The 18,085-nt window shown below is 46.3% G+C and overlaps 3 protein-coding genes across 6 annotated transcripts in view; 2 read left to right on the top strand and 1 right to left on the bottom strand.

The window, feature by feature from the left end:
• Positions 1-230, bottom strand: part of LOC108517778 (ubiquitin-associated protein 2-like) — a 9,686-nt gene extending 9,456 nt beyond the window's left edge. Inside the window, exon 1 of one of the 2 annotated variants that reach the window (XM_017855888.1) lies at positions 44-230. The gene's annotated coding sequence lies outside the window, so the exon portion shown is untranslated. The remainder of the gene's footprint in view (positions 1-43) is intronic. The other variant, XM_017855897.1, reaches the window with a different exon arrangement.
• Positions 231-291: 61 nt separating this feature from the next.
• LTAP1 (lipid transport auxiliary protein 1) lies at positions 292-13,855 on the top strand. 3 transcript variants are annotated; one of them, XM_017855877.1, is made up of 7 exons: positions 292-665; positions 1,132-1,233; positions 6,128-6,245; positions 6,776-6,829; positions 8,114-8,280; positions 8,360-8,418; positions 12,918-13,855. In XM_017855877.1, exons 2-7 carry the CDS (start codon positions 1,171-1,173, stop codon positions 13,111-13,113), a joined length of 657 nt encoding a protein of 218 aa, XP_017711366.1. In that variant the 5' UTR covers positions 292-665; positions 1,132-1,170; the 3' UTR covers positions 13,114-13,855. The 3 variants fall into 3 exon arrangements, with proteins under 3 accessions (XP_017711366.1, XP_017711354.1, XP_017711361.1); XM_017855865.1 differs by having other exon boundaries at positions 292-742; XM_017855872.1 differs by lacking the exon at positions 1,132-1,233 and having other exon boundaries at positions 292-742.
• Positions 13,856-14,140: 285 nt separating this feature from the next.
• CFAP141 (cilia and flagella associated protein 141) overlaps positions 14,141-18,085 on the top strand; it is a 9,330-nt gene continuing 5,385 nt past the window's right edge. Inside the window, exons 1-2 of the mRNA XM_017855857.1 lie at positions 14,141-14,288; positions 14,943-14,983. Coding sequence (XP_017711346.1) covers positions 14,256-14,288; positions 14,943-14,983 — 74 coding nt within the window. The 5' untranslated portion in view covers positions 14,141-14,255. The remainder of the gene's footprint in view (positions 14,289-14,942; positions 14,984-18,085) is intronic.

Genomic DNA, 18,085 nt, shown 5'->3' with positions numbered 1-18,085 from the left:
GGGTAAAAGGGGATCGCGGATTTAAAGGGGCCGCGGACAATACCCGGCCCCGCCGCGCTGCCGCTGCCGCCGCCGCCGCCGCCAACGCCGCTGCGCTCCCAACTTTACCTCAGTCTCCTCCACACTGACACCCCGGGCCGCGCCGCCCCTGTCACGTGATATAAGATTCCCTCTTCCCCACCCCCTCCCTCCTTTTCCCTCTCGCGCTCGCTCTCGCGCCTTTCCCCGCCCACTTGCCTTCCTGCGTCCCCCAGCGCGTGACGCTAAAAGGGGCGCGCACGCAAGCGTGCGCGTGCCACCTCGCCACGAGACACCTCTTTCCGGCTCCGCGAGTCCGCCCCGCCTCCTTCACGGCGGCCCTGCCTGCACCACGTGACCCACGGATGGCCGCCGCTTCCTCTTACTGTCGTAGTTCCTCGTCTCAGCGCTCGACGCTCCTGGGTGCCATTGCCTGCCTGAGTCACGTGTCAGGGGGAAGCTGGAAGGCATCGTTCTCCTTTACCAGCCCCCCTGCCTGTCCGCCATGTTTTCAGGCCGGGTCTGGCTTGGTCTTCCCCCATAAGGAAATGGCCGGGGAGCTCCAGGGGACCCAGGCGCCGTCGCTGCGGCGAAGCCTGGGCTGACCAGCCAGGACAGCGGGGTAAACCCGAACAATTCTGCGCGAGGTAGGGAGGCCATGGCGTCCGGCAGTAACTGGCTATCCGGGGTGAATGTCGTGCTGGTGATGGCCTACGGGAGCCTGGTGAGGAGATTCCCCCACCCCATTCCTGCTGTCGCATCTTAACCAGTAGAGACCCTCTTGAGCTGTTTCCCGTCTACATTCTCCACCCACTCACCTGCGCCTATCTGGGCTTTGATTCCTTATTCCAGGAGTAGGTGGGAGTTTAAGTCACCTACTCGGGCCGACCCGCCCTCTTTGGCCTAGGACTCTCCCTCTAACGCTAGAGCACGGACCCCACGCCTCCCTGCTACTGGCTTCTTAGATCCACCCCTGTCATAACGGTCTTGCTTTACCCCAAGTTTTACCCTGAAACATTCCTGAGAGCCAGAATCTGGGGATTTGGAATGAAGGCATGCTTAAAAAAAAAACCCAACTGTCTTTTATTAAAGGATTTTACATCTTTTGGACAGGTGTTTGTACTGCTATTTATTTTTGTGAAGAGGCAAATCATGCGCTTTGCAATGAAATCTCGAAGGGGACCTCATGTCCCTGTGGGACACAATGCCCCCAAGGTAGGTCCTTAGGGCACGAGTTAAACATACTTCTCCAGATCTTTTAGGGTCAAGAATGAGATTTCCTCTGCCTTTAGTGATGATTTTAATTCTCATGTTTCTTTGCGTGCACTTGTCCTTGTTCTAAGTTGAGCAGGCACTGTGCACTTTGGGACTTGGCTCCTGCTCAGTGCTGTGGCAAGCAGGAACTTCTGTTATTGTATCTGCAGAATGAAGGGCTTGGGTCGGAGTTCCCAACTCTTTGTAGTAAAATATTTCCCAGCTCATCTTAAACTACCCAGTGTTTTTTGTTTGATTAGGATGGGATTGAGATCATTAAGGTTAACCCAAGAGCAATGAGAAGGGCTACCTCTACATAACTTTAGACTTAACAGGAGCTCCATAAATCACATAGTTCCACCATTCATGTTACCAACAAGCCCAAGAAAAGGAAGCAGTGTACCAGAAGACATGTAGGAAGTGAATAACCCAGTGGTCTTTCATCTTTGTCTGTACTTTCTCCTTAGGTGATTGTCTTCCTTTCCTTGGCTTTAGCTACAGATGAAATTTTATCTCTATCCCAGAACTCTTTCCTGAGTTCCATGCATATATTGCGAACTGACTACCTGACATTTTGACTTAGATTTCTAATAGGCATCTCAAACCCAGCATATATGAATCAGAGTTATTGATACTCCGCTGTCACCCTCATTCTGCTTCTTTAGTCTTTCGTTTGTGAGTAAAAGACACCTGCTTCCCTTACCAACCTCCTTTTGTGTGGCTCTCCCCAGATCACTGGGACCCAGCTCTACTGGCTGAATTTTCCACTCTTTTTGCTCCTGTGATTTGGAATGGTCTTCATTTGACTAGCTCATTCATTCTTTTAATCTTAGCTTAAATGTTACTTCCAAAAAAGAAATGCTTATTACCTATTTTAAAGTAGGTTCCCCCCTCTTTATTTTCACATTTTGCTTTGATTTTTAGTTCATAGCATTTACCATAATTTTTCTTTCATGTTTGTCCATTTGTTTAAAACATGCCTCTCTCTTCCGCTAGACCATAAGCTTCAAGAATGCAGGCACCAGTTTTGTTCACGACTATAAAGCCAGGACCTACACATAGTAGGTACTCAGTAATTTCTTGTTGAATGAAAAACAGGTTAGTGCCAGAGCCTACACATAGCAGGTACTCAGTAATTTGTTGCTGAATGAAAAACAGGTTAGTTGTAGAGCTAGAGCTCATGACTCCCTCAACTCCTAGAGCACTGAACTTCCATTAACCAGTGCTATTAACCTTTGTTCCTTGCTGAAATACTACATGGAAAGGCTCTAGGAGAATGTCCTGGCTTGAAACCTTAACAGTCCTTACTGCCTCATGAGAGAGACATAGGGTTAGTTTCTAGCACATCATGAACCAATCAATACTTTGGCTATTCAGGGGTCCCTTGGTCTAATTGAGAGCAGTATTCCTTTTGCTTAAAAAAATTTTTCTAAATTCTCAACCATTGCTAGTGAAAGTATAAATTAGTAAAACCACTTTGGAAAATAACTGGTCATTGTCTGGTAAGATTGCACATGTACCTAATCCATGGTCCAGCAGTTTCTCTCCTACCATAGAGATACTAAGTTTTGCTCTTGTGTACCAAGAAACATGTAAAAGATTACTCATAGCGGCATTATTCATAATATTTGAAGGAGAAACAATTCAAATGTCCACTTTTCAATGATTATATGAGCTGAGTGCAGTGGCTCACACCTGTAGTCCTAGCACTTTGGAAGGCTGAGGCCAGAAGATCATGTGAGCCCAGGAGTTACAGACTGCAGTGAGCTATGATTGCACTGATGCACTCCAGCATGGGCAAGAGCAAGACTTTGTTTCTAAAAAATAGATAGTGGCATATTCATATGGAATAGTGTAAAAAATGAAAAACTGAAGATACATATATGAAGACAAATGCTGAAAACACTTTTGAATGAAAAAAATTGCAAACATGAATGAATGTTTTTGCATGCTGAGTGGGCCGGGTGTGGTAGCTCATGCCTGTAATCCCAGCACTAAGGGAGGCTAAGTTGGGCAGATAACACTTGAGGTCAGGAGTTCGAGACCAGACCAGTCAACATGGTGAAACCCCATCTCTACTAAAAATACAATTTAAAAAATGCCAACTACTCAGGAGGCTGAGGCAGGAGAATCCCTTGAACCCAGGTGGCAGAGATTGCAGTGAGCTGAGATCAAAGCACTGCACTCCTGCCTGGGCGACAGAGCAAGACTCCGTCTCACCAAAAACAAACAGGCGAAAAAACCATGCTGAGTGAGAAAAGTCGAAATGCCATTCACAAAAGAGTATGTACCATATGCTTCCACCCCATTTATATGAAATTCTAGAACAGGCAGAACTGTAAAAGAGAGTACATGTTGCCTGGGCTAGGAGAAGGGAGATTTCCAGGTGATGAAAATATTCTTTATTTTGATTGACATGGTGGTGAAGGGGGTATGTTCATTTGTCAAACTCATCAGTTTATATACATAAAACGAATGCATTTATTATATGTAAATTCAACCTCAAATATATTTTTAAAATTTTGCTGGGTGCGGTGGCTCACGCCTGTAATCCCAGCACTTTGGGAGGCTGAGGCAGGTAGATTACCTGAAGTCAGGAGTTCAAGACCAGCCTGGCCAACACAGTGAAACCCCGACTCTACTAAAAATACAAAAAAATAAGCTGGGCGTGGTGGTGCGTGCCTGTAATCCCAGCTATTCCGGAGGCTGAGGCAGGGGAATGACTTGATCCCAGGCGGAGATTGCAGTGAGCAGAGATCACACCATTGCACTCCAGCCTGGGTGACAGAGTGAGACTTGTCTCAAAAAAAAAAAAATAAGGCCAGGTGAGGTGGCTTACACCTGTAATCCTAACACTTTGGGAGGCCAAGGCAGGCTGATCATGTTGGCTGAGGAATTCAAGACCAGCCTAGGCAATATGGGGAAACCCTGTCACTGTAAGAAGTTTAAAAATGGGCCGGGTGCGGTGTCTCACGCCTGTAATCCCAACAGTTTGGGAGGCTGAGGCAGGCAGATCACAAAGTCAGGAGTTTGAGACCAGCCTGACAAGCATAGTGAGACCCCATCTCTACGAAAAATACAAAAAAGTAGCCGGGCATGGTAGCATGCGCCTGTAGTCCCAGCTACTCGGGAGGCTGAGGCAGGAGAAATGCTTGAACCTGGCAGGCAGAGATTGCAGTGAGCCAGGATCCATGCCACTGCACTCTAGTCTGAGTGATAGAGCAAGACTCCGTCTCAGAAAAAAAATTTTTTTAAATAATAGCCATGCATGGTGGGGTGTGCCTGTAACCCCAGCTACTCAGGAGGCTAAGGCAGGAGGATCACCTGAACTCGGGAGGCGGAAGTTACAGTGAGCAGAGATTGTGCCATTGTACTGCAGCCTGGGTGACAGAGTGTGACCCTGTCTCAAAAGAAAAAAAATGTTTTTAAACAATTTGCAGAGAGATTCTTAAAGTATTTTTCCATTTGTATCAAGCTCAAAACCAGGCAAAGCTAAGCATCTTTTTTAGGGTGACACGATAAAACAGGGAAGAAGTGTATGAGGACTATTGACAAGGTTTGGGTTGGGGAGCATTCATTGAGGGATGGCCACACAAGACTTCAAAGTTAGTGGTAATGTTCCGTTGCATAAACTGGATATTGGTTATAGGTGTTCATTATGATTTTTAGAATTATTTAAAATGTACATATATGTTATCTATATTTTGTGTGTCTTATGTTTCACAATGGAAGTTTCTAAAAAGTTGCAACAAAAAATTTATTTCCTGGGGCTCTGGTAACCCTCTTAGGTAAGAGAGATTGATATGAAACTGAAAATAGTAATTGCTGCTGGGTAACTGAGAGGTGCTACCTTTAGCACCTTTTTTTTTTTTTTTTTTTTGAGACGGAGTCTCGCTCTGTCGCCCAGGCTGGAGTGCAGTAGTGCGATTTCGGCTCACCACAAGCTCTGCCTTCCAGGTTCACACCATTCTCCTGCCTCAGCCTCCCGAGCAGCTGGGACTACAGGCCCCTGCCACCACATCCGGCTAATTTTTTGTATTTTTAATAGAGACCGGGTTTTACCATATTAGCCAGGGTGATCTCTATCTCCTGATGTCGTGATCCACCCGTCTTGGCCTCCCAAAATGCTGGGATTACAGGTGTGAGCCACCGTGCCCGGCCCCTTTTAGTATCTTTAAAATTTTTATACCATGGCTTTGACTTGGCTATTTTAAAAGTTAAATATGTGGGTTTTTTTTTTTTTTTTTTTTTTTTTAGTAGCCTCTAGGTAGGTGCATACCTGTAATCCTAGCTGCTCAGAAGGCTGAGGCAAGAGAGGTTGGGCACAGTCAATCACACCTGTAATCCCAGCACTTTTGGAGGCCAAGGCAGGCGGATCACTTGAGGTCAAGAGTTTGAGACCAGCCTGGCCAACATGGTGAAACCCCATCTCTACTAAGTATACAAAAATTAGCCAGACATGATGGTACGCGCCTGTAATCCCAGCTACTCTGGAGGCTGAGGTAGAATAGCTTGAACCTGGGAGGCGGAGGTTGCAGTGAACTGTGATTGGGCCACTGCACTCCAGCCCGGGTAAAAAAAAAAAAAATTAGAAATAATGTTGATGCTGTATAACTTGAAGGATTTCTGGCAAGTTAAAAGTTCTAGCTTAGAGGTGCAGCTTGGAGAGGTTATTGGAAAACCCAATCACATTCTTTCTTAAATTCTTATCTCTTATCTGATAATTTTATTAACTACATGAGCATCTTCTCTATTTCTGTTGTCCTAGTGGTTCGTTAACTCTGTCCCATTTTCAGATTGGTGGAAAGCAGAGTGCAGGGTAAATGATTGTGTATTCTTTTCTTTATGTGAACAGGACTTGAAAGAAGAGATTGATATTCGACTCTCCAGGGTTCAGGATATCAAGTATGAGCCCCAACTCCTTGCAGATGATGATGCTAGACTACTACAACTGGAAACGCAGGGAAATCAAAGTATGTGGCAAGCTCTTGAAAGGCTTCAGTGAGGAGTCCCACAAGTCCAGAATTCCTTTTCTCTCAGAGTTGTCAAAAGCTGCTCACAAAGCCTTAGTTATTCCTGTTACTGGATATATGCTAGATGCAGAGCCCATTTATTAGCTTGCTGGAGTTTGGGGAATTTTCTTACTTATTTATTTATTTTTTTCCTTTTTTGAGACGGAGTTTTGCTCTTGTTGCCCAGACTGGAGTGCAATGGTGCGATCTCGGCTCACTGCAACCTCCACCCCCCCCCAGTTCAAGCAACTCTTCTGCCTCAGCCTCCTGAGTAGCTGGGATTACAGGTGTGCCCACCACACCTGGCTAATTTTGTGTTTTTAATAGAGACAAGGTTTCTCCATGTTGGTCAGGCTGGTCTCGAACTCCTGACCTCAGATGATCCGCCCGCCTCAGCCTCCCAAAGTGCTGGAATTACAGGTGTGAGCCACCACGCCTGGCCTGGGGAATCTTTTTAGGTTTATGCCTAACACCAGTCTTTTCCTCAACAGGTTGCTACAACTATCTGTATAGGATGAAAGCTCTGGATGCCATTCGTACCTCTGGTAAGGGATACCTGACAGGGTCCATTCTAGGATCCTGAAAGCCCACCTAGGGAACAGAGTAATGAACCCACTTTATATGTTAGGATTTGTCTTTTCTGCACACCCTGGCTAGTAGGAAATTCTAGAGTTTTGAAAGTACTGGGTTAGAGATTTTGCTGAAGGAAATGATATAAGCAGGTTATTCTCCAAGGAGTCTGGGTGTTTTGTTTTTTAAAGTTCTTCTCTTGAGACCTTTAGTTTCATGAAGTAGATGATGGTAATTTGCTTGTTTTTCCACAAAGGACAGGTGGCACCTGCTTTTTCACTAAGCCCAAGATAGATGGTTCTTGAATTTCTTCCATTATGTCAACACTTGTCATATATGCTGTATCTCTATGAAAACAGTTTATATCTTAAACCTAGGAAGGATGGGTAAGCAGGATGGCAAAATATGTGATGACACTATCATGTGTCATTGATGTAGGTTACGGCTGTGGTGTTACCATCAAATGACCCCTCAGGCATAGCTTTGTACCTTTGGTCTCATTAATCAGAATCTCCCTCTAACTCAACTCGCTCATTTCATTAGGCCTATTTCTTTTTATTTTTGTAGACAGAGTCTTGATCTGTTGCCCAGGTTGGAGTGCAGTAGCACGATCTTGGCTCACCACAACCTCCACCTCCTAGGTTCACATGGTTCTCCTTCCTCAGCCTCCCGAGTAGCTGGGATTACAGGTACCTACCACCATGCCCGGTTAATTTTTATATTTTCAGTAGAGACAGGGTTTCACCATGTTGGCCAGGCTGCTGTCAAACTCCTGACCTCAGGTGATCTGCCTGCCCCAGCTTTCCAAAGTGCTGGAATTACAGGTGTGAGCCACTGTGCGCAGCCTCATTAGACCTATTTCTAAGTTTGGGGAATTAACTAGAAAGACTAAAGAATGGGGCAGGTGTGGTGGCTCATGCCTGTAATCCTAGCAGTTTGGGAGGGTGAGGCAGACAGATCACATGAGGCCAGAAGTTCAAGACCAACCTAACCAACAAGGTGAAAGTCTTTTCTATTTTTGTCTCTACTAAAAATACAAAAATAAGCCTGGCATGGCGGTGCACATCTCCAATCCCAGCTAATCAGGAGGCTGAGAGTAGAGAATTGCTCAAACCTAGGAGGTGGAGGTTGCAGTGAGCCAAAATCACCGCCACTGCATTCCAGCCTTGGTGACAGAGCAAGACTCCATCTCAAAAAAAAAAAAAAAAAAAAAAAAAAAGAATGAATGAAAGTATATCATTGTGCTGTTTTCTCCACAGAAATCCCATTTCATTCTGAAGGCCGACATCCCCGTTCCTTAATGGGCAAGAATTTCCGCTCCTACCTGCTAGATCTGCGAAACACTAGTACACCTTTCAAGGGTGTACGCAAAGCCCTCATTGATACCCTATTGGATGGCTATGAGACAGCCCGCTATGGGACAGGGGTAAGCCAGTTTTTTCTTCAAGGCACTAAAGAGATCCCTCAGGCTGAGAGATCCTCACTCTTCCTTTCTCTTTCCTAAGGTATTTGGCCAAAATGAGTACCTACGCTATCAAGAGGCCCTGAGTGAGCTGGCCACTGTGTGAGTTTGGAGGGGAAGGTGTCAAAGGGAGCTGGTACAGTATTGTTGGACTGTTACCACAATGCAATTACCTTCATAAAGGAATATGAACAAAATCCATGATACCATAAGAGTTGTCAAGTTCTAGACTATTAGATCAGTCTCTCACATTAGGAAGCAGATGTGGCCGGGTGTGGTGGTGCGTGCCTGTAATCCCAGCTACTCAGGAGGCTGAGGCAGGAGAATCGCTTGAACCCGGGAGGTGGAGGTTGCGGTGAGCCAAGATCATGTCATTATACTCCAGCCTGGACAACAAAAGTGAAACTCTATCTCAAAAAAAAATAAAGAAGAAGAAAAGAAAGCAGATAGGACTATACAAGCTAGTAAGAGAAGTTTTTATTTCTGTGTGCATTTTCTTGTCTTTTATTTAGCCCAAAAAAATGTCAAAATTGGTGTAGCCTAGCAAAGGGAATAGTTTTTCAGCATACACACGGATTCCTTCTGTACGGAGTCTCAGTGTCCTTTTTGTGTCTTGGCCCAATAAAAGTAAGAATTAAATAACATCTCTTTTTGGCCGGGCGCCCAGCCCATTGGGAGGCTGAGGAGGGTGGATCTTGAGGTCAGGAGTTCAAGACTAGCCTGGCCAACATGGTGAAACCTCATCTTTACTGAAAATACAAAAAGTAGCTGGGCCTGGTGGCCGGCGCCTATAATACCAGCTACTCGGGAGGCTGGGGCAAGAGAATTGCTTGAACCCAGGAGGCGGAAGTTGCAATGAGCCGATATCGTGCCATTGCATTCCAGCCAGGGTGACAAGAGCAAGACGCTATCTCAAAAAAAACAAATCTGTTTTTACTACCACTTAAAACATTAGTAACCCTGTCTGAAACAAAGGCTATCATTATAGAGTCAGCTGTTGAGCATTTGTGTCACAGGAGAGGATTCATGACTTTTGTTTAGGAATGTTTTTAATACATACTAAACATAGTCTCATATTTTCATGCAAATGTTAAAATCAAAGTTCTTGGTGAGAAAGGAAAGTCAATCTAGAATAAAAACTTAGGCCAGATGCAGTGGCTTACGCCTGTAATCCCAACACTGGGAGGCCAAGGCAGGTGGATTATCTGAGGTCAGGAGTTCAAGACCAGCTTGACCAACACGGTGAAACCCCATCTCTACAAAAATAGAAAAATTAGCTGGGCTTGATAGTGTGCGCCTGTAATGCTAGCCACTCGGGAAGCTGAGGCAGGAGAATGGCTTTAACCTGGGAGGTGGAGGTTGCAGTGAGCCAAGATCGCACCATTGCGCTCCAGCCTGGTGACAGAGCAAGACTCCATCTCAAAAAAGAATAAAATTAATAAAAAGTTAGTTACTAGCCATAAAAAGAATTAATCTGCTATGTTGAATATTGCCCTTTCTCAAGAGATAAAGGGTATGTCTCCTGTCTTCTCTCTGTCCCTAAAAATGGGCCACCTTGTCTTAAAGGAAGAAAGGTCCAAGGCCTGGAGCAGTGGCTCACGTCTATCATCCCAGCACTTTGGGAGGCCAAGGCGGGTGGATCACTTGAGGCCAGGAGTTGGAGACCAGCCTGGCCAACATGGCAAAACCTCATCTCTACTAAAAATACAAAAATTAGCCTGGCGTGGTGGCACATGCCTGTAATCCCAGCTACTCCAGAGGCTGAGGCAGGAGAATTGCTAGAACCCAGGAAGCAGAGGTTGCAGTGAGCCGAGATTGTGTCACTCTACTCCAGCCTGGGTGACAGAGCAAGAGTCTGTCTCAAAAAAAAAAAAGATGAAAGGTCCTAGTAAAAACTGCTTAGAAGGCCAGCTGCAGTGGTTCATACTTGTAATCCCAACACTTTAGGAGGCTGGGATGGGTGGATTATTTGAGCCCAGGAGTTTGAGACCAACCTGGGCATCATGGCGTAACCCTATCTCTGCTAAAAATACAAAAATTAGGCCAGGCGCGGTGGCTCACGCCTGTAATCCCAACACTTGGAGAGGCCGAGGCGGACAGATCACGAAATCAGGAGAGCGAGACCATCCTGGCTAATGCGGTGAAAATCTGTCTCTACTAAAAATAAAAAATAAAAATAAATTAGCTGGGCTTGGTGGTGGGCCCTGTAGTCCCAGCTACTCGGGAAGCTGAGACAGGAGAATGGCGTGAACCCAGGAGGCGGAGCTTGCAGTGAGCCAAAATCGCACCATTGCACTCCAGCCCAGGCGACAGAGCGAGACTTCGTCTCAAAAAAAAAAAAAAAAATTAGCTGGGAGTGGTGGCGGTGTCCACCTGTAGTCCCAGCCACTCAGGAGCTGAGGTGCGAGTATCACTTGTACCTGGGAGGCAGAGGTTGCAGTGATCCAAGATCATGCCACTGCACTGTAACCTGGGCAACAGAGCGAGACACTGTCTAAAAAAAAAAAAAAAACCTGCTTAGAGCACTAATGAAAATGAACATGTAGAGAGACCGGAAAAGGGCATTTGGTCTAGAAGTCAGCAGAAGTCTGTTTAAAATTCACTCTCTTTGAAAGATAAGGGCCGGGCGCGGTGGCTCAAGCCTGTAATCCCAGCACTTTGGGAGGCCGAGACGGGCGGATCACGAGGTCAGGAGATCGAGACCATCCTGGCTAACACGGTGAAACCCCGTCTCTACCAACAGTACAAAAAACTAGCCGGGCAAGGTGGTGGGTGCCTGTAGTCCAAGCTACTCGGGAGGCTGAGGCAGGAGAATGGCGGGAACCCGGGAGGTGGAGCTTGCAGTGAGCTGAGATCCGGCCACTGCACTCCAGCCTGGGCGATAGAGCGAGACTCTGTCTCAAAAAAAAAAAAAAAGATAAATACTGGATGATGCCAGTATATAAGATACCTAGGTAGTCATACTCAGAGACAGAAAGTAGAATGATGGTTGCAGGGGCTGGAGAGTGGGAAAAATAGGGAGTTGTTTAGTGGGTATAGTTTCAGTTTTGCAAGATGAAAATGTTCTGGAGGTTGGTTGCACAACACTGTGAATATACTTAACACTACTGAACTGTACATTTAAAAATGCTTAAGATGGTAAATTTTGTTACATGTATTTTACCACAATCTTTTTAAAATTATTTTTGAAGGCCAGGCGTGGTGGCTCACAGCTATAATCCCAGCACTTTGGGAAGCTGAGGCAGGTGGATCACCTGAGGTCAGGAGTTCAAGACCAGCCTGGCCAACATGGTGAAACCCCGTCTCTACTAAAAATAGAAAAATTGGCTGGGCATTGTGGTGTGCGCCTGTAATTCCCAGCTACTCGGGAGGCTTAGACAGGTTGCTTCAACCTAGGAGGCAGAGGTTGCAGTGAGCTGAGATCACGCCGCTGCACTCCAGCCTGGGCAACAGAGCAAGACTCCATCTCAAAAACAAAAAATTATGTTTGATTGGTAGTTTCTAGGAATGCTTAATGGGTATAGTGAAGAGTATAGGTTTTGAAATCTGACAACCTTAGGTTCGAATCCCAGTTCTGTCACTTACTAGCTTTGTGACCTCATGCAAGCTAATTATTGGACCCTTAGTTTCCTAATCTGCAAAACAAGGTGATAACCTGTATAGGGCATACCTGTCTCTCAAGAAAAACCTTGAGCCAGAGGGAAGAACTCTGGGAAGTTGGTTTCTCTGGTGCTAGTTGTTTTTGGTGTGAGTAGGTGTGTGTCAGGGCACCCAAACAGGGCTTTTATTCCGTCACCCAGGCTGGAGTGCTGCTACTTTTTTAGGGTGTGTGTGAGAGAGAGAGAGACAGGGTCTCTGTCGCCCAGGCTGGAGTGCAGTGGCACAGTCATGGCTCACTGCAGCCTCGAATTCTGGGCTCAAGCGATCCTCCTGCCTCAGCCTCCTGAGGAACCAGGACTACAGGTGATTGCAACCATACCCGGCTAATTTTTTGTAGAGATAGAGTCTCACTCACTTTGTTTCCCAGACTGGTCTCAAACACTCCTGGGCTCAAGCGGTCTCTGGCCTCTGCCTCGCAAAGTGCTGGGATTACAGGTATAAGTGACCATGCCCAGCCTCTCTGCTACTTCTTTTTTTTTTTTTTTTTTTTGAGATGGAGTCTTGCTCTGTCACCCAGGCTGGAGTGCAGTGGCAGAATCTCGGCTTGCAACCTCCGTGTCCTGGGTTCAAGTGATTCTCTTGCCTCAGCCTCCCAAGTAGCTGGGATTACAGGCACCCACCACCACGCCCAGCTAATTTTTGTATTTTTAGTAGAGATGGGGTTTCACCATGTTGGCTAGGCTGGTCTCGAGCTCCTGACCTCAAGCAATCCACCTGTCTGGGCCTCCCAAAGTGCTGGGATTACAGGCATGAGCCACCGTGCTCAGCCTCTCTGCTACTTCTAAGCTACTAGATGGGGTTTTAGTAACTAGTTTACTAAATAGGACAGATAGGACACAATTAACTATTTGTGGCTATTGCTGCATTTATAGCCTGGGATAAGCCCTGATTTATTTGATTAGTCCTCATTCTGTGAGTGACCTCCCCTCTCTGTTTTTCAGGGTTAAAGCACGAATTGGGAGCTCTCAGCGACACCACCAGTCAGCAGCCAAAGACCTAACTCAGTCCCCTGAGGTCTCCCCAACAACCATCCAGGTGACATACCTCCCCTCCAGTCAGAAGAGTAAACGTGCCAAGCACTTCCTTGAATTGAAGAGCTTTAAGGATAACTATAACACATTGGAGAGTACTCTGTGATGGAGCTGAAGGACTCTTGCCGTAGATGAAGCCAGTCAGTTGCAGTGTGCAAGACAGGCTGCTTGCCGGGCTGCCCTGGGGACATCTGACTCAGTAGGCCCAGACTGTATCCATCAAAGTTCCCGTTGTATCCAGAGTTCTTAGAGCTTGTGTCTAAAGGGTAATTCCCCAACCTTTTCTTATGGGCATTTTTAGAACATTGGCTAAGACTATTTTCCCCCAGTAGCACTTTTTTCTGGGTTTGCATTCAGGTGTTATTCTTAATGTTTCTGTCAAAGCTTCTTAAAAATCTTCACTTGGTTTCAGCCATAGTTCACCTTCCCTGTTCCAGGTTTATTTAATTCCAAAGGTGAGAGTTGGAGAGAAATGTCTTCCATATCTTTACCTTTGTGCACAGTTGAATGGGAACTGTTTGGGTTTAGGGTGTCTTAGAGTTGATTGATGGAAAAAGACAGGAACTGGTGGGAGGTCAAGTGGGGAAGTTGGTGAATGTGGAATAACTTACCCTTGTGCTCCACTTAAACCAGATGTGTTGCAGCTTTCCTGACATGCAAGGATCTACTTTAATTCCACACTCTCATGAATAAATTGAATAAAAGGGAATGTTTTGGCACCTGACATAATCTGCCAGGCTATATGACAGTAGGAAGGAATGATTTCCCCTAACAAGCCAATGCACTGGTCTGACTTTATAAATTATTTAATAAAATGAACTATTATCAAATAAAACATATGAATCAGTCCTTTATAGTTGTCTTTTAATAAAATAGGCATTTGATAATGTTATCTGCACATTTCTAACAGGGTATAAGGCATGAGGATTTGCCTCCAGAGAATTGGTGGGACTGTGTGCATACCCTGGACCTAGGACCATACAGATACTCTGGGACCTAGCACAAGAAATCCTAAAATCAGGACTGTGACCCTTGCTCATAGAATTGCCTGTGTCATCAACAGAAGGATGCAGAACAAGGATTCTCAAGGTCTCTGGGGCAACAGGCCAGGTGGCCAATCAACTCCTAGGCCCAGGGTTATTGTTGGAGGCGTAAATGTTACTATGACTACTGAAACCTTGGTTACTGAACTAAACGGAAAGAGGAGCCTGTCAGTCTCCTTAGGGTGTATCAAGCAAATCTATAGACATGTCTGTGGAAAAGATGACAAAAGTAGAAGAGGTATGCAGAGTTGGAAGGAGGGGCTGGGCTGAAGTTTGATGAGGTTTCCAGATCAATTTACTCTAAGTGCATCTTTTACTGGGAAAGGCTTTTGATGTAACAAGGGTACAATGTAGTTAGTAACAGGAGTGGGAGGCTATGTCTAGAACATAGTAGGTATTCAAATATGTGTTCCATCCAACCCCTGCATGTTTTCTTTGATCCATTTCTGAAAGTAGAGCTTTCCTCTCCCTGTTTCCCCCTAGGAAATTGCTTTCTCAAAAATGTCTATGTGGCTGGGTGCTGTGACTCATGTATGTAATCCCAGCACTTTGGGAGGCTGAGGCAGGCAAATCACCTGAGGTCAGGAGTTCGAGACCAGTCTGACCAACATGGAGAAACCCTGTCTCTACTAAAAATACAAAGTTAGCCAGGCGTGGCAGTGCATGCCTGTAATCTCAGCTACTCAGAGGCTGAGGCAGGAGAATCACTTGAACCCGGGAGGTGGAGATTGTGGTAAGCCGAGTTCACGCCACTGCACTCTGGCCTAGGCAACAAGAGCAAAACTCTTGTCTCAAAAAAAAAAAAAAAGGTCTATGTCTCTCATTAGATTAGGGTTCTAGGGGTGAGGTTCTGGAGACCAAGGCAGATGAACAGAACTACCTTTTCTTGCAGAGTTTTCAAAGGGCGATGGGACTTAAGAAGATGGTCGACAGGTAATCTACTTCTATCCCCTCCCTTTACCTTTCAGCTTGACCTTTCCACTCTGCTGTCTTCCCTGAGCCATCTCCCAACTCTGCTGCATCTCTTTAAGGGCTCACTAAGAAGGAAAAGAGATGCGGAAGGGGTGAGAAGCAACCTTGTCCTCAAAGCAAATGAGATCAGCCTGTTAGTGCCCACTAGGTTAGGTGATATAGATTGGTTTTTATTGTCCCCTGCCTCTCATTCTCTGGAGGAAAATTGAAGCATGTTTTATTTTATTTTATTTATTTATTTATTATTTTTTATTTATTTATTTATTTTTTGAGACGGAGTCCTCGCTCTGTCGCCCGGGCTGGAGTGCAGTAGACTGGATTCTCAAGCTCACTGCAAGCTCGCCTCCCAGCGTTTACGCCATTCTCCTGCCCTCAGCCTCCCGAGTAGCTGGGGTGACTACAGACGCCCGCCACCTCGCTCCGGCTAAGCTTTTTGTATTTTTTAGTAGAGACAGGGTTTCACCGTGTTAGCCAGGATGGTCTCAATTCCGACCTCGTGATCCGGCCCGTCCAGGCTCCCAAAGTGCCTGTGGATTACAGGCTTGAGCCACCGCGCCCGGCCTTATTTTATTTTTTTATTAAGAATTCAACTATTTGTTGCCTGGCTTTGTACTAATTATGTGGTTGGTAGTGCAGTATTTGTTGAATCAGTGAATGAGAAGATTCACAAGACTGGGCTACATATCCTTTTCACCCTGATGAGCTTTTGAAAAAACACTGATGTGGCCGGGTGCGGTGGCTCACGCCTGTAATCCTAGCACTTTGGGAGGCCGAGGCAAGAGGATTGCCTGAGATCAGGAGTTCATGACCAGCCTGGGCAACATGGGGAAACCCTGTCTCTGCTAAAATACAAAAGAAATTAGCCGGGCATGGCGGTGTGTGCCTGTACTCACAGCTACTTGAGAGGCTGAGGGAGGAGAATTCCTTGAACTCAGGAGGCAGAGGTTACAGTGAGCCAAGATCGCACCACTGCACTCCAGCATTGCAGCCTGAGTGACAGAGGAAGACTGCATCTCTACAAAAATTAAAACTAAAAATAAACACTGATGCAAGCCTGGCATGGTGGCTCACACCTATAACCTATAATCCTAGCACTTTGGGAGGCTGAGGCAGGGGGATTGCTTGAGCCCAGGAGGTTGAGACCAGCCTGGGCAACATAGGAAAACCCTGTCTCTGCCAAAAAAATTAAAATCAGCCAGGTGTGGTGGTGCATGCCTATAGTCTCAGCTACTCAGCAGACTGAGCAGGAGGATCACTTGAGCCCAGGTCAAGTGATGCCACCACTGCATTCCAGCCTGGGTGAGAGAGGAAGACACTGTCTCAAAACAAAAAATGGGCTGGGCACATTAGCTCATGCCTATAATCCCAGCACTTTGGGAGGCCAAGGCGGGTGGATTGAGCTCAGGAGTTTGAGACCAGCCTGGGCAACATAGCAAGACCCCCATCTCTACCAAAAAATTTAATTTAAATAAATAAATAAACACTGATGCCTAGTTCTTAACCCTAGGAGATTCTGATTAAAGTAGTCTGAAATGGGATAGGAGAAGCCTTTTTTTAAGGTTTCACAGGTTATATCCAGAGCTAGCAAGGATGTGAAGAAACAAGAACACATGGCCGGGCGCGGTGGCTCAAGCCTGTAATCCCAGCACTTTGGGAGGCCGAGACGGTCGGATCACGAGGTCAGGAGATCGAGACCATCCTGGCTAATACGGTGAAACCCCCTCTCTACTAAAAAATACAAAAAATTAGCCAGGTGCAGTGGTGGGCGCCTGTAGTCCCAGCTACCTGGGAGGCTGAGGCAGTAGAATGGCGTAAACCCGGGAGGCGGAGCTTGCAGTGAGCTGAGATCCATCCAGTGCACTCCAGCCTGGGTGACAGAGCGAGACTCCTTCTCAAAAAAAAAAAAAAGAACACATGATTTTAATAGGAGTCTAGGTTGATACAGCCATGTTTACAAAGGCAGTTTGATAAAATCTATCAAAATTTAAATTTACATACCCGTTGAACTGGCAAAAACAGGAATTTATCTTAAATATACATACTTGGAAAAGCACTAGAAGGTACATACACAAGAGTGTTCATGACAGTATTGCTTTTATATATATATATATATTTATTTATTTATTTGTTGAGACGGAGTTTCGCTCTTGTTGCCCAGGTTGGAGTGCAGTGGCATGATCTCAGCTTGCTGCAGCCTCCACCTCCCGGGTCCAAGCAATTCTCCTGCCTCAGCCTCCCGAGTAGTTGGGATTACAGGCGCCCGCCACCCCACCCGGCTAATTTTTGTATTTTCAGTAGAGTCAGGGTTTCACCGTGTTGGGGTTTTGCCATGTTGGCCAGGCTGGTCTCGAACCCCTGACCTCAAGTAATCTGCCCGCCTCAGCCTCCCAAAGTGCTGGGATTATAGGGGTGAGCCACCACACCCGGCCTGATTACATGTTTGTTTGTTTTTTTTTTTTTTTTTGAGACGGAGTCTCGCTCTGTTGCCCAGGCTGGAGTGCAGTGGCACCATCTCGGCTCACTGCAAGCTCCGCCTCCTGGGTTCATGCCATTCTCCTTCCTCAGCCTCCTGAGTAGCTGGGACTACAGGCACCCACCACCGCACCCAACTAATTTTTTTGTATTTTCAGTAGAGACGGGGTTTCACCGTGGTCTCGATCTCCTGACCTCGTGATCCGCCCGCCTCCGCCTCCCAAAGTGCTGGGATTACAGGCGTGAGCCACCGCGCCCGGCTGATTACATGTTTTTTTGTTGTTGTTGTTGTTTTTGTTTTTTTTTTTTTGAGACAGAGTCTTCCTCTGTCGCCCGAGCTGGAGTGCAGTGGCTGGATCTCAGCTCACTGCAAGCTCCGCCTCCCAGGTTTACGCCATTCTCCTGCCTCAGCCTCCCAAGTAGTTGGGACTACAGGCGCCCGCCACCTCGCCCGGCTAGCTTTTGTATTTTTTAGTAGAGACGGGTTTTCACCGTGTTAGCCAGGATGGTCTCGATCTCCTGACCTCGTGATCCGCCCGTCTCGGCCTCCCAAAGTGCTGGGATTGCAGGCTTGAGCCACCGCGCCCGGCC

Source organism: Rhinopithecus bieti, unplaced genomic scaffold (assembly GCF_001698545.2).
Source record: "Rhinopithecus bieti isolate Rb0 unplaced genomic scaffold, ASM169854v2 scaffold_3033, whole genome shotgun sequence".
Taxonomy (NCBI): Eukaryota; Metazoa; Chordata; class Mammalia; order Primates; family Cercopithecidae; genus Rhinopithecus; species Rhinopithecus bieti.
The sequence above is the reverse complement of the archived record's forward strand: the minus strand, read 5'-3'. Positions and strand labels throughout refer to the sequence as shown.

Excerpts from the sequence above, each read along its gene's own strand:
- LTAP1 (XM_017855865.1), top strand. The coding sequence starts at position 677 with ATGGCGTCCGGCAGTAACTGGCTATCCGGGGTGAATGTCGTGCTGGTG. Across the intron at positions 743-1,131 it reads TGATGGCCTACGGGAGCCTG|GTGTTTGTACTGCTATTTAT; the intron begins GTGAGGAGATTC and ends TCTTTTGGACAG. Across the intron at positions 8,419-12,917 it reads CTGAGTGAGCTGGCCACTGT|GGTTAAAGCACGAATTGGGA; the intron begins GTGAGTTTGGAG and ends TCTGTTTTTCAG.